Source organism: Mus caroli, chromosome 1 (assembly GCF_900094665.2).
Source record: "Mus caroli chromosome 1, CAROLI_EIJ_v1.1, whole genome shotgun sequence".
Classification (NCBI taxonomy): domain Eukaryota; kingdom Metazoa; phylum Chordata; class Mammalia; order Rodentia; family Muridae; genus Mus; species Mus caroli.
In genome coordinates this window covers 73,857,804-73,874,076 of record NC_034570.1, presented here as the reverse complement: position 1 = coordinate 73,874,076, position 16,273 = coordinate 73,857,804, and the positions used below count along the sequence as shown (strand labels likewise).

The 16,273-nt window shown below is 40.2% G+C and overlaps 1 protein-coding gene across 12 annotated transcripts in view; it reads left to right on the top strand.

Moving 5' to 3' along the window:
• Dock10 (dedicator of cytokinesis 10) overlaps positions 1-16,273 on the top strand; it is a 249,389-nt gene that overhangs the window by 149,246 nt on the left and 83,870 nt on the right. For all 12 annotated transcript variants that reach the window (XM_021165780.1, XM_029474701.1, XM_029474693.1 and 9 more), the window contains exons 8-13: positions 5,776-5,959; positions 8,272-8,357; positions 8,659-8,742; positions 8,850-9,005; positions 14,769-14,990; positions 15,189-15,311. In XM_021165780.1, coding sequence (XP_021021439.1) covers positions 5,776-5,959; positions 8,272-8,357; positions 8,659-8,742; positions 8,850-9,005; positions 14,769-14,990; positions 15,189-15,311 — 855 coding nt within the window. The remainder of the gene's footprint in view (positions 1-5,775; positions 5,960-8,271; positions 8,358-8,658; positions 8,743-8,849; positions 9,006-14,768; positions 14,991-15,188; positions 15,312-16,273) is intronic.

Genomic DNA, 16,273 nt, shown 5'->3' with positions numbered 1-16,273 from the left:
TATAAGTTTCACTGTCTCTGGTTTTATGTGGAGTTCCTTGATCCACTTAGATTTGACCTTAGTACAAGGAGATAGGAATGGATCAATTCACATTCTTCTACATGATAACTGCCAGTTGTGCCAGCACCATTTGTTGAAAATGCTGTCTTTTTTCCACTGGATGGTTTTAGCTCGCAACAATCCGTTAGTGAATATAGCATTTTAGCATGCCTCATTATATACCATTATTTTTCCCATGAAAATTATTGGAATTATAAAACACAAGGGAGAAGTCAAGGAGAGGGAACTGTCAATACTTTCTCAGGAATATTAAATGATGTTTGTGATTTGCAGGTTCTTGAATCATGCTAACAATCAAAATACTAACCATGCTATTTTTTATAGACTATCAGTAAACAGTTTTACATCTTCATTACAGGCCAATCTAGAACAAATCGCTCCCTCACTTTTATCCTGAGACTAAGGAATATTTGCGGTTGGATTACCTAATCTTGGTCCTTCAGGCATTCTTCAGTCATTTGCTTAGCCATCAAGCCATCTATTCATCTCTACATTTTGGGTCTTGCCAACATAGAAGAAAATGGCTCAGGAACCCCGAATGTCTGAGATTCCATCTCAACAGTGCTAGTGGCTAAAAGCGTGTCACATTGGCTCAAGTTGATGGTGAAGTGACACCTACAGATCTGACTCATCCCAGCAAGCCCATGGATATTGAACTTTTTAAAATGACTACATGTGTTTAGTAAAAGGCTAGAGGATAAAATGTTTTCTGCAGGTTAGACATCCCACTTCATGCGTGAACTGAGGCTGAGTATGGGATGCAGAGCTTCCTTAAAAGTAGAAAAATGAGAGGGGGTTGTTCCCAACTAAAAACAGTCACATGGGAGTAGTGTAATTTTGAAATAAAATGGATTTAGAAGCCATATATAGTCCTCACATTTTCCATTAACAAATTCTGGCACTGACTGAAGAGTTGTATTTCCCATTATAGTAACAACCAGAACGGTAGTTTTAATATTTAATATATTATCTGATATATTTGATGGGGTACATGTTACTATTGTCCTGTTTATCAAAATAGAACTAGGAGAAAATGTGTCTTTCCCAAGTCACAGAACTAATAAGTGACAAAATTAGGTATGAGGTAGAGGAATTCCCAAGATTATAGGAAACAGTCCATGAGATTACTATATTTACTACATACAAAACTAGCATATATATGTATGTATATATATATATATATATATATCATCCTACAGAACTTACATGGAGAAAGAAGCTCAAAAATTATATGCAAACATGAACAGTTTAATACATATGTGTACATGGATCATTGGAAAAACTAGATATAGGAAAAAGTATGCATTTATCACTGAACGATGCCTCATTCTATTATATCAATGATATATTATTTCACATTATATTATAGTCACACATTTCTTCCTTTAGTCTATTGATACCTTATTAAAATGTAAGTTTAGGAGTTGGGGGGGGGGATAACTTAGTCAATGATTGCAGAAAAATACGAGGTCCCAAAGTAAGATTCCTAGAAACCCATGTAAATGTTGGGTGCCACAACAGGCAAATCAAATCCTGAGTCTGCAGTGTAAAATTGGGCAGATCGTTGAAGCTCACTGACCAGCCATCCTAGTCAAGTGGCTAATTTGCAGAGTCAATGAGAGACTTTAACTCAAAAAGTAAGTGGCTAGCTATTGAAGACACTGACATTGATCTTTGGTCTCTACACACATGCACGTAAGGACACATGGACTCTTTCACACAGAGACATGTACATAACTCATGCACACACATGTGCACTTACACACACACACACACACACACACACACACCAGGGTAGTAGGAAGGCCTGAAGCAGGACACATAGAACGTAAAGTCAGCAAGGGAAAGCACTTTGTGTGAATATTTGATAATATTGTGTGATTGACACTTGATAAATCTTGTTTCCTGAAAGAATGGATAAACATAAAGAAAGTGGAAAAGATGGAAGCCACCAGAATCCCAAGTCTGGGTGGGATATCACATGTTAGATCATTCTCTTTTGGTCCTTGTAAAACAATTCCAGTAGCATAGCAGGCAGAATGCGGGACTTAGTTTGGGTAATTTCCCTCTTCACCTCTGAGCCTTCTGTTGGCATTCGTACTTTCCTTACAGTCTATATCACTAGGATGATTCCAGGTGAAGAGAAGACCTTCTGCAGACTGTCTGCCACCATTCCCTAAGCATGGTATAGAGCCATAGGACACGCATTTCCTATTGGTTATGAAGCTGGGTAGTGTTGACTGGGCAAAGCTTTATGTCAATGACAGAGGACACTGAAATCAAGAAAAAGAAGGGAAATTTGGAGAGTATAAAAATTCTCATTACTTCTTCATTGCTATTCCAATGACAATTGCATGTTGGAATTCAAGTTTTGTACTGATTTTTCCATGTTTGCCTTTTCTTTATGGTTGCTCTACCTGTGATTGTCTTTGGCATTACAGAGAGAGGATCAGAAAGCACTCCCATTGTAGACATCACCCCCAGCATCACCCTCAGCATCACCTCTGACATCACCCTCCCACCCCCAGCATCACCCTCAGCATCACCCCTGACATCACCCTCTCACTCCCAGCATCACCCTCAGCATCACCCCTGACATCACCCTCCCACTCCCAGCATCACCCCCAGCATCAGCCTCAGCATTACCCCCAGCATCACCCCCAGAATCACCCCCAGCATCACCCCCAGCATCACCCTCAGCATCACCACCAGCATCAACCCCAGCATCACCCTCAGCATCACACCCAGCATTGCCACCAACTCTGCCACAAACTGATGTGCGCTGCAAGCAGCTCTGTCTCTCTCAGACTTGCAAGCACAATGCCCATTTCATGTATACATATCCTGTTTGAGAAACAAGAATCTGTTATACTTTGCTGAGTTTTTTAAAAAGATAGGTATTTTAATAATAGTTTTGAATTATTAAAACCTTGGCAACCATAGTCAACTCATCTGAAGTACAAAATGCAATTTAGAAAGTCATGTCTTACTTCTAAAACTCGATTTCAAAGCAAATTGCAGTGGATCCACTTTTAATTCTGACCTAGAGGAAGAGCTTAGGTAGTTTTACAGCTTGCCCATGCTATTTTCAGTCTTGGGTGAACAGATTCCACTCTATCAAATTTCCAAACAACACTAAGATTTGTTTGCATTGTGCTATTCTTCAATTTTGACAACATCCAAGCAGCAGTTATAGCCCAAACTCTGGACACCCCTACTTCTTTCCTGAGTATCCGTTTCTATTCCTTTTGTCATGTGAAGCAATAGGAAACCTGTTTCCAGCCCCATTGTCTTTGCCTGTAGAGCCCTGTTTCAGGAGTCTCGGGCAGTCTTAGAGACCTTTCTGCACCACGATTTACCAGAAGGGATTGTCAGGGTGGATGGAGGGAGTCTGCCCAACCCTCCCAAGTAGAGCATTTGGAACTTTGCATTCCTAAGATCTCTGGACACTAAGTTTGCAGCTGCTTACTTTCTATTTGAGCTCCTACCCTGCTGGAATTGCTATCAAAATGCAAATCTTAACCCTTACTTTGTTTTGCCCAAGTAATTCTACTCTGTGCCCCTACAGAATCTAGTATCTCTTTTTCAAAGCCTTTACACAACGTTTATGTATGTTTATCTTCCAATTTTATATGTCCAGGGCTAGCTGTTTAACATTTATCTCCTCCATTGTGAAAGCACAGAGACCAAGTGTAGCTTTGCCCAGTACAGTGGGACAACATAGCCAATCTTTCTGTGCAGTATACCATCAATTACCGGACTAAATGCCAAAGGTAACAAGTTAGCTTCTGTACCCGGGACTTGTGAACTGTTAGAGAGCCCGGCCTGTGAGTGCATCAGTCATTATAAAGCAAGCATAACCTTCGACCGTGATACAGAAAGTGGAGCCATGAGCTCCTGGGAAGACTTGGCAAAACGGCATAGGCTCAGGTTAAGAACCAGTTCTACTTTTTTACGTGTTATTGATTTTTAAGCTTTATTGCCAGCTCTTCCTTCTTCACTTCTGGAGTTTCCATTGTCTCCAGGTTTATGTGTTACCTCACTGTATGTTTTCTCGTACATAGAAAAGCTGTGACTCCCTGTATCATGAGAAAGCTCTTAAGTGTGTGATAGTGACAGTGGTCATTCAGCCCAGCCGAACAGGTGACAGTAGGATCCCAGATACAAAAGTGAAACAGGACCCTTTTCCCTATGGCTTTTTGCTGTGGTTAAAATCCTATGCCATTATTCAGGACAAGTTCCATTTTGATTTTACATTTTTCATCTGTGGTTATAATATATAAAATTCACACCTGCTCCTGTGTGTGCCCCTCCTTCCCCGTATCCTTCCTTTTACAGATTTCAATGTATACATTACCTTCTGAGGGTAGACTTCCTTGACTACTCAGTATGCAAATCAGCCCATATCTTAACTCTATTCACCACAAAATATTCAATTTTTCCACTGTTAGTTTGGCCATTCCTTCAATCACATATGCCTTCACAATTTCCCCACTAAAATATCAGCTTTAAGAGATAGATTACTCCATTTCCTTTGTAAACTACAAGTTATTTTGACCCCTGTGTGAACTGTTACAAATAAAACTATGCAAACCTTCACAAAAGCATGATTAAAGGATATTTATGTTTGTCAAGGAAGATTTTTAAAAAGAATGAAGTATGTACTTTCAATTTATTTTACATACTCCAGATGTCAAGTATCTTTGTTTCCATATTCTAAGCTTGGAAACTGAATAATGTTTTCAGTAAAGATTCAACGAGAGAATATAAATCATGTTGGCACCTAAGGAGCAAATGCTCATTGTGTTTGGAGAATACACTTGGTATGGCGTTCATTTCAGCAAGAATTGTATTACATGGGCAATCAGGGAACTACAGCACGGCCTCATTGGCTGGTCAACAAACATAATGTAGAGGTGTCAAATTATAGAAGAACAAGGAGCTTGGCTTGGGCATCATTGTGTATGGATGATCTTTGGGGCATTTAGACTTAGTGAGAATGAAAAGAATTTAAAGCAGAGCCAGGAGTTTTGTTTGGAGAAATGGCAAGAGGAAAGAGCCATCGGAGTATGGAAATATGCAGAGGCTAGTGGATGGAAGGACAGTCAGTTAAGTATGGAAATATGCAGAGGCTGGTTGGTAGGTAGAAAGATAGTCAAGCATATTCTGGGGTCCAGGGAATTAAAGTATTTTAATCTAATTTATTTTATTTTATCTATTTTAATAATTTATTTTAATAAAGTAATGGCTGACATGCCAATATTGCTAAAAGGATAAAGTAAGGTGCAAAGTAAGAAATGTCCCTAGAGTACAAAGACGTGCTACAACTTGTTAGCCCTGTGTCAGGTGCTGTCTCCAGAGTATGAGAGTCAGAAAACTTACTAGTATGGATAGCAGTTAGAATTTAGGAGACAAAATGAAAGTAGGGATCTCAAAGCAGTTATCTGAAAAAGGCTCCACACTTGGGCCTAAGATAAAAAGCATTGAGCCAAAATGCCATCCAATCAACAAAAACAGACATAAGATATTTTCAGTACGAAAAAGTTCTTTTAAAAAAAAATGATAATCCAAATGATTGAACTCCTGTAAAGCTCTTTTTTGTCTCATAATGTTTTTGTCTTCGTCTCCTTGCCTGGATGGAGACACTAGAATCCCTAGACTGCATCAATGTCTCTCTGTCTGGTGGCTAACTGTTTTGTTGTCTTTATACCACAGAATAACAGGCTAAGGAAATATGCCTTCGAATTGAAGATGAACGACCTGACCTATTTTGTGCTGGCTGCTGAAACAGAGTCAGATATGGATGAATGGATCCACACACTTAACCGTATCCTGCAGATCAGTCCCGAGGGCCCACTCCAGGGAAGGAAGAGTGCAGAGCTTGCTGAGCTGGGGCTAGGTAGGGGCTCAGGCAATCATCTCCCTGCTTTGGCTAAGTGTTTAGTTCACTTGGATGGTTAGTAGCCATGGGAGCTCTCTGGCTGGACTCAGACATTCTTGAGTTCCCTGCTCTAAGAAATTGATCCCAGAACTTAACTTTTACTGGGTCATTCCAACTGCTACACAGTGGTACAGTTCAGAATTGACTGGAAGGGACTGAAGACCATCACCCAACAAACAAAGTTGGATCTCATATTCCAATAACTCAAACATCATACACATTTCTGATAGGAAGATCTTATAGAAGGTACATTTTGAATTTGGGGTTCATGTTAAATTTAATAAGTGCAATATTTTGTCTTCAAGAACAGGCATACTTTACTTCCTCTTAGCTTCCTCTTATTCATGCTGTTTTGATAGTCTTGAGGTCAGCTGATATGTGAAAGTTCCAACATCACTCAGCACACTGTTTTTATAAGAAAATAAATAAATCTGGAAGACTGGTTCAAGTCACTAAAGTGCTTGGCAGGCAAGCATGATGATCTGAGTTCAGATCTCAGCACCCATGGAACACTCCGGGTGCAGCAGTGTACACTTACAAACCCGGTGCTTGGGAGGCAGAGATAGGACCACCCCTGGAGCTTTCTGGACAGCTTGTCTATCCTCATCAGTGAGCTCAGGGATCAGTGAGAGAACCTGTCTCATGACATAAGGTGGGAAGTCACCAACGGATACTTCTAGTTTAATGGCCAAATAGGTCTTTACTGTTTAAACTAAATGGGTTACAAAACCAGACCTCGTGAATCAGAGGAAAGACTAAGAGTGGTGGTGTAGGAGCAACTGGACAGGAGAGGAGAGAGTAGGTGAGGATAATCAGAACACATTACATGCGCGTCTGAAATTGGCCAATTAAAATATTGATCAATAAGAACATAAGATGGGAGCAACTGAGGAAGACAATGGACATTGTCCTCTGACTTACACATGTTGTAAATATCATGGGGGGTACTTCACTTAGAACATGTACATCTTAAATAAAAGACCATTATATTTGTATAAATACAAAACCTTTGTATTTATAATAAGCTTAAAAGCACTAGAGCTGGGAAGATATTGACCCTTTAAGCTGTTTTGTCTACTTCCCTGTCAATAACCCCAAAATACCATTTGCCATGTTCCCCTGGGCTGCTCCTACTCCAACAGGCCAACCCTCAGGGCCAGCACTCATGATCCACCTACATGATAGTGACCTCTTTCTTTTCCTTTCTTCCTCACTCTCCTCATGATCTCTACCTGAGACTCCAAGCCCAGACCCAAAGCCCCACCTACATCTTTTCTGCCCAGCTACAGGCTATAGACATCTTTATTAACCAATCAGGGATAACATGGACGGGACAGGACTTACACAACAAAAGCTGGTGTACATGAAGATCTGCTTATCTTGGAATGACAAAATCTTGGAGTTCAGAATTTAGCATTTGAATACATGCAGCACCAGACTAACCCCCTACACAAATATATACATATGTAGGCACACATGAACATGTACACACACACATACACACAATATTTTTTCTTTTTTCCAGTCTAGTTCCCTCATAAGATTCTACTCATGGTTGTCAAGGAGAAGGAAAAATAAAAAACAAACAGAAAGAGCTAAACGTGTAGCAGTCTTAGCTATGTAGATGGGAGCGTCTCTTCCACAGGCTCAGTCAGTGTTCCTCACACAAAGCCATGCCAAGATATTTCAAGACAACTGTGAATTAGAAACCAAAGTACAGCCATTACTGAGTTCTACTTGCATGCCTCCTAAAGGGAAGAAGTCACAGATAATGAGGAGGAAAGCTATCACTGGGTTTTCCACAGCTACCATAGGCTGTAGCCAGTGTTTATATGAACTTATTACTTACTAATTGTCAAATGGAGTGTGCATGTTTGCAGTGTTCTACAGAGTTTTATTTGTTCCAGGTAAAAGATGGGCTCTAACTAAATCCCCTGAAGGTAAAAGTTAGAAAAATATTTACATATTTGAGAAATTTTTATCAGGTGTTGTTGAAAGAAGCCAAGGCAACCAATACACGTTAGCATCTTTAGGATCCAAAGAGCTCAGTCATACAGAATGCTAGGATGGTAAGAATCCTAAAATGACTGTCGGCAAGTGTCATTTCTAACCCCCCGATTGCTCAACAGTCTAGTATATTGTAGATAGGACAAAAGGAGGGCTTAGGCTCACCAATGTCCCTCTGAGTCACGATTTTAATCCAATCCTATACAGGAGGGAAATTTATGACCCATATTATTAAATAACCTGTGTTGTTCTGTCTTTTCAAGATCCACTGGATAATTGCGTGACTTGTGAATGTACACTGGAGGAAACAGATTCTTCAGAGAACAGCCTACATCCTGACTTTGCAAAAGTAATGAAGTTGGCAATATATTTGCACACATATTTGAGTTACTCAGTGCTTTCACGGAAAAGATGTCAATTCTTTCCTTTAAGATTTAGACTAAAACACAATCTTGAATTTTTCATCAATCTAAGAGTTTTACTTAACATGACACAACTCTTGAAAATAAGAACATGCTTTTATGAGATTTCCCCTGTGTTGGTTACTTAAGAGTAATAAAACTAACGGACTGTTTCTTGGTCTTTTGGGGTGGTTATGGGGCTACATGGGGAAGTCTAGACACCAGGGGATAACATGGGTCTCTCCACAGTACCTCACAGAAACCGAAGACACTGTCAAAACAACACGAAACATGGACAGACTCAATCTGTTCTCCCTGGACCCAGACATAGACGTAAGTCAGTATTCTGAGTAGAGATGAACTTGACCCACATAACTGTAGATTCTGTGATTAGTGTTGGCTAACAAAGACTTTTGATAACCTTTTTTTTTTTTTTTTAGACTCTGAAGCTTCAAAAAAGGGACATTTTTGAAAATGAGTTGATGATCAAACCCTTTGAAGAGAAAGCTGCCAAAAGAATCATGATCATCTGTAGAGCTCTCAACTTAAATCTTCAGGGATGCGTTACAGAGAATGAATATGACCCTGTAACCAATGTAAGTTTCTCTCTCATTCTATCATAACCAGCAGGCTTACGTCATTCTATCCTAGCCCAAACTTTTCTATCCTTGCTAACCTCAGGATCTGGCATCTAGTATGAAAAGAGTCTATTTGCCAGCACTTCTCATATTGCAAAGGTGCAGAAATTCTGAGGAAGAATCCTATAGATACTGCTATAAAATTTCCTTTTAACTTATTGTTTAAGATACAACAAAGGGCCAGGATTCTGGAGTCCTTTGTGCACAGTGACCACAGTTGTTTCCTACAACACTGTTTGTATGTCTGATGATAGTGAAGAGGATGTTTGTTTATTTATTGTGATGCTGAGGCTAGGACTTACTATGCAAGTGCTCTCCCCAGGAGCTCGGGCCTTTGGTTTTATGAGGCAAGGTATTACTGAATAGCTGAGACTAGCCTCGAACCCAGATCCTCCTGGTTCTACTTCCCCAAATGCTTGGGATGACAGGTGCATCCCACCATGCCTGACTCAAGATGGCTTTTAAACTGGCATTGGGGTTTTGCTGTTACTTGGAGGAAAACCTGCTAACAAATCCACTCTAAGATTTCATAGTATTCCTGCTCAGAATAAGATTATGTGATAAAGCAAGTATAGACATCTTGAAGAAACATCAGGAGAGATGCTAGTCAATCTTTCAGTATGTTTTTCTTCATTCTCTTTCAATGCATCCTATTGTGACATCTATTAAGTTTCAATTGCTGTCTCCCAGCCCAGAAAAGAAACTTGATTTTTATGCTTTTGGTACTCAAGCCGTATATGTCGTAGGAGGGGCAGGAGGGGCATTGTTCACTTGCTTGGCTTTTCCAACGCCACCCATGCCTCCTTCATGAGTGGAACTAACTTGATGAGTTGGGGCACAGTGGGCTGCAGGAGACAGTGAGACCTTTTGTCCTTAGCACCTCTGTTGTCTTTAACCATCCTACATGCTACTGTAGTAACAATAGATCCATATTTTTCCTGTATTTGATGAGGAGAATTCATTGAAATGGTCAACTTGGATCAGATCCTCCTCGCTTTTCAGCTTAGGAATTGTGGCGTGTGCTCAGATGTCTTACCTCAGTCTCCCCTATGTAAAAGGTATTCAGTAGAGGCAACCATTTCAAGGGGTCCTGTGATAAACAAATAGGTAATCTCTGGGAAGCTCTAAATGTTCAGTGCAATGTTAGCATTCATTCAGCTCAAAGAGGTGACTATAAATGAAAATATAAATCTGAAGATCTAGTTTAAGCACTGACTTGAAGAGAACCATCTAAGATGGTCTGCACCCATAGAGAAGGGAACCAGTGTGAAACATTTCACCATGACCAGCAAAGCTACCACCAAAGGACTAAGATGAATTTGCTACTATTGGAAGAGAGACAAACCAGAGAAATGTGGGGTGAGAGGCTGACAGAGGACAAGCCCACTGTGTGATGGTTCTGACACCATGCAACATGAAGAAGAGGGTCCAGTAGGCATGGAAGCAGATAGGTGCACTTTCCATGTAGAAAAACGATAGTAGAAGGAACCAGACCATGCCTTCATGCTGAATGTAAAATAAAGCAAAGTGCCTAAAAACTTGGTTCGTTAAAACCATTTGGAAATTTAAGAAAACTTGATCCAATAATTTAAGTAGAGCCACTTAGTCACCATATTACATAAAAATAGATGGGCTTTGTCATTTTCTACATTGATCTATACTAAAAATATAAATATTTTAAATCTATGGTGTTTTTATCCAGCACATCCAGTGCAATTTAAAAATCCATTCTGGAAACCAAAAGTCAAAGAAAATGGCCATATTTTTAGATGTGAGCGCCACGGGACTGTGAAAATATCTGTTTCTCTACCCCGGCCTCCTCAGTAACCACCAGGGTTGATTCTGCTGATCTTCCTGGCTAAGAAGATAGAGCTAACCCTCACCATTTGACGGGTGTCTCTCCTGAAAACTACATATGTAGTTAAGAGCACAGCCTTACCTGATAGAAAGATAGACTAGGACATACTAGTAGCTGCCTTCCTCTGGTTAAGACATGTGTGCCTCTCTACTGCCAAAGACATGCGACTCTTCCCAAATAGATCATGTTCAGAAACTACATGGCTCAACTGGCTCAAGTCTCAACAGTGTAGCTCTTTGGAAACATTTTATTTTTATTTGATTCCATTTCATCCCGTGTGCATTGGTATGTTTTATGCACCTGTGTATGCTTACCTTGAGTCATCTACAAGAGCAGCCAGTGCTCACTGCTTAATGAGCCCTCCCTCCAGCCTCCTGAAAACGGCTTTTCGGGTGTGCTCTTTTGTGTCTTAGGCCAAGAGGTTTAGTTGATTTTGAGCATCTCAAAGATGTTTTTTATGTAATCTTACAGTGGGTGCACATATTTAAAAGATAACGTAGGAAATTACTTTTAACAAATAACTTCATTGCACATGTTAGTAATCATATTGAAATCAATAAAACAGCCTCATTTGGGTGACAGTTTCTCACTGGTTGAAATTTTTGTTTTGTTTTGTTTTGTTTTGTTTTGTTTTGTTTGGAAACTTCTGTGTGTTTGTATAGCAGCATTCTTTCATTTATGGCTGTCTTCAACCTCATTCCTACTTTGATGTCATGTTTTGAAGGCCAGTCTTCCACATCTCAGGAAAGCAAACTGCTCCATTTCATACCTGAGTGTCTGCAGCCTCCACAAAAGACTCCTTTGTGATGAGGAGGCAGACTTTGACAGCATGCAATTTTTCTATCAATCAAACAGAACATCAACTTCTAGATGATGGTTTTGTAGCATGGCACATTTCTTTGAAAGTGGGAATTGACTCCAACAATCCAAGCTAATTAAGCCGTTTCATTGGAGCTAGCTACATTTAAATGTTCCTGTTCCTGAATTCTCAGAGGGAAGCCTAAGCCTCTTTAGCCTACAACTTAAATTATCAGGCTTTGAAGGTGTTCTGTTAAACAAAGCCATCCAGAAAGCCAGCCATTCAAACAGTAAGGCTTGGCATTTTTGTTGCAAAGGTAGATTGGAAAAATAAATGAATCCCCACAGGAGCTTTCATTTCTGACTATTATTAACGGAAATCATGTATTTCCATTCACCAAATGGGAATGAAAGTCAAAACACAATAATCCAGGAAAAAAATAATGATTTTTATATCCTGACCTTCAAAGTGGTTTTTGCGCCTCACTAATCTCTCTTTATTTTTGCATTTTCCATTTCTAGCAGACTACAGTTACCACAAATGAGGAGTTTTTCTAAACTAAATTAAATTATTAAAATCAAGATTTTACTTGATAATTGCTTTAAGATAAGCATGAATGTGTGCACGCGCATCTGGTGTTGTGTGTGGATGTGTGTGTGCGGATACATACTTACACAGGAGTCAGTACACACACACACACACACACACACACACACACACACACGGAGGCCAGATGACAATGCTGGGTGTTGTTCTCCACCTTCATTTTTGAGACAGAGTCATTCACCGCTTCTGGGGCTCACTGATTCAGCAAAGCCTGGCTGGCCAATGAGCTCCAGAAACCTTGCTGGCCTTACCTCCCCAGCGCTGGGATAACAGCGGCCTGCAGCCATGCCCAGCTTTTTATATGGGTCCTAAGATTTGAACTCAGGTCCTCATGGTCTCTCAGCAAGCTCTTCACTGACTAGGATGTCTCTGTAGCCTCAAAAAGACTATTCTGAGCATCATTTTAATTTGGAATTCCATCTCTCATAGTGCGGGAGTTGACAAGCATTGCTATCATTAAATAACTCAGCAGTATCTCGGCTATACATTAGTCACAATGATACATCTCAAAGGACAGGAGCTATTTCACAAGACTCACAGCACCAGTCTGTACCTCAGTGTGTTAACTGAGCTACATCCCTTTATATCACTTACTTGTTCACAGAATATTGGCAGAAGACAAACTGCAATTCATGATTAAGGAGCACAAATCAAAGTAAAAAGATACTGACAATCTTTTAGCACCCCCACTTAGTTGCATAGCTATGAAGTCACATGCATTTTCATTTATCTAGTATACTTAATTATACGTACATGTATCTGAGTATATGCAATGTGTACATAAGTATATGCACCTTTGTTTATTTTGCCTAATTTTTACCCATGAGGTTTCACTTTTCCATGCTTTTGCCTTGTTAGGGGACACAGAGGTACAAATACTGTCAGCACTCTACCTACCACTGACCCACACCCCCATCCCTTAATCTGTGTTGATTGTGACACTTTTCTAGTTAACCATTCTTTATCCCTTAAATCTGTCTTTGTTTCTCTGATATTTTTGGCAGCATTTTAAAAATTTTTTTTGGTCTTTTTAGAATTGTGACATTAGGTGAATGGGACAGCATTTACCTGGACTGTGTGTGGCCATAGGTTTGACATTCAACACTGCAAAGGGAAGGAAGGAAGGAAGGAAGGAAGGAAGGAAGGAAGGAAGGAAGGAAGGAAGGAAGGAAGGAAGGAAGGAGGGAGAAGAAGAAGAAGAAGAAGAAGAAGAAGAAGAAGAAGAAGAAGAAGAAGAAGAAGAAGAAGAAGAAGAAGAAGAAGAAGAAGAAGAAAGGAAGGAAGGATGAAAGGGAGGGAGGGAAAAACATCTGTACAAAGACTGGCAGAGGTAGAGTGTGACCATTGGGAGCCTACACAGCGGTCATCTTACTGAGAGCTCACACTGGCCAGTAAGACTGGGGTACAGTCAAAAAATAGCAAGACCATGAGGGTTGTCTCAGAATACATGCCTGCAAATACAGCTGATGATAAGGGGAAACAGTGACCTTAGGGTCATGAAAATTGGCCAACAGCAGGAGGAAAAGTTAAAGTTAGCAACACGGCTGCTGAAAGTTGACCCTGGGGCTAGGAGTGTAGTGAACTTCAAAATGGGTAGAAGATAAAGAAACTAAACAACATCTTTCTAAAACCCTCAGCTATGATATTGACTTCTTTTCAGGAGACTTCCCATCTTCTCTGACAACAGGCCCTCTCACAGGCTGATCCTCATCTATGTGTCACAGTATCTCATTCATGAACATATTAAAAACACATAGAGCAGGAGGAAGCATGGAGTCAATAGGAAATACATATTATTATCATTCCAAGCTGTGAATTTAAAATATCGAAAAGTTCCGGTTGTGGTAGTAGTGCACCTGGATAGAATTTGATGAAGGAGGCAGAGGCAGGAGGAGGCCATTTCTGGGCTACACATTTAGTCCAGGACTAGCACAAATACCTTTAGTCCCTGCACTTGGTAGGCAGAGATAGGATCTTTGCATTTGAGACCAGCCTGGTCGAGAGAGTGAGTTCCAGGGCAACCAGGGCTGCACAGAGAAACCCTGTCTCAAAACAAACAAAACCAAAAGCCAAAACAGGGCAGGGGGGGGGGGGGGGGGGGGGGGGAGGAAGGAGGGACAGAGAGAGGGAGGAGAGGAAGGGAAGGAGAGAGAGAGGTCTGAAAAGCAGTTAGACTAGTGAAATGTTTCTCAGCGTTCCCTAGAGACTGGGGTAAAGGTGTTTTCTTTTGAGTACAGGGGAAACGGAGACCTCTTGGATGTGTGTCTAGGGTCAAGAAACAAATTAGATGAGCCCTGGGCTTGGAGGCCTCAGCTTCAGGGAGGGACTCTGGGCACTTCGCCCTGGGTTATAGAAAGGTTGCTTTCTGCCTTCCGTTCGATTGTGTTGTGAGGTGCGGTGGTGCACAGACTGGTGGATCGGATCGGCAGAACCATCTGGGTTTTTGTTTTGCCCACAGATTGAGCCCTTTTTTGTGAGCGTGGCGCTTTACGACCTCAGAGATAACAGGAAGATCTCTGCGGACTTCCATGTGGACCTAAATCACCCTGCTGTCCGGCAGATGCTCTCGGGGACCCCACCGGCCTTGGAAAACGGCAATATTGACACCGGTACACCAAGACAATCGGAAGAACCTCACATAAAGGGCCTTCCAGAGGAATGGTTAAAATTCCCAAAGCAGGTTGCGCTTTTGTTTCCTTGTGATGGGACAGAAAAACCTTGACTTTTAGATTGTTCTTAATGATAAATAGTCCATACAGGATGGGCAATTTCCCAAATAAAAATTCCTTAAAGCTCTCATATTTTTAAATGACATCTGTGGAATGTCTTCAAGGTGGCTTCTTTGGTAGTTATTACTCACTGCTCTCTTTGGACACAGGCTGTCTTCTCTGTGAGTGATCCACACTCTGAAATTGTTTTGGTGGCCAAAGTCGAAAAAGTCTTAATGGGAAACATCGGGAGTGGTGTTGAACCTTACATCAAGAATCCAGACTCCAACAAGGTAATGATTATTTCTTATAAATACTTTCAGTCATTTTACAGAGATAGAATCACGCTGTATTCCTGAATTATATAATTTCATAAATGTATGACTTTCAACATTAAACTAGCAGCATAATTAATATCTACCAGAAACTTTTAAAATTATACATCTTTTCGTTTTTGTCCTTTTGACCCAACAGCATAGACTCTGATATCTATGAATTTATTAGTAGAAATAAACATAAATTTGGATATCATTTTAACCCCAAAGATTGAAGTATTTACAATAACAAAGTTAGGAGTCAGGATCAAGAGAAGGCAATTTGCTAAGATATCAGCAAGCTAACAATGGGCTCAATGCCAAAGACAAATGATTACACACTAAATGTAATAATAGTGAAGTGCAGAAGCTAGAGATGGAGATAGTGTGAATGGCCTCTGTAGTAAGATCAATGAAGGCTTTCTGTTTTCTTCATTCTATCACCTTGTTATTTCAAATAAGCAAATTATGGAGTATCACTGATTATTAAAAAATAAATAAAAGTATATATTTGCCATACAAAGGAAAGATATCAAGGAAATCAATTGAATTTGAGCATGTGCAACAACTTAGGCTGGAATTTCACATATTTAATATCATAATGCATAATTATATATTACATATCTATGGTGTGTTACCTTCAGCAAACTATCTCTTCAGACCACATCTAGGCTCTTGCCAGCTTTTGTAAATAAAATCTTATTGACAATCAATCACACCTCATTTATTGCGTAGAATGTGTGAAACCCTGGATTTGCTCTAGCACTAGAAATGGAAGCACTTCCTGTATCAATGGCTACCTCTTAGCTATAGCAATAGATTTGAGAAATTGTGGCAGAGAAGGCAGGATCCACACAGCCCTTCACAGAAAAAGTCTTCTGATGGGGAAAAGATATGATCTAGTACCAATTGTGAATATAAATTTGATAACTTTCCACTCA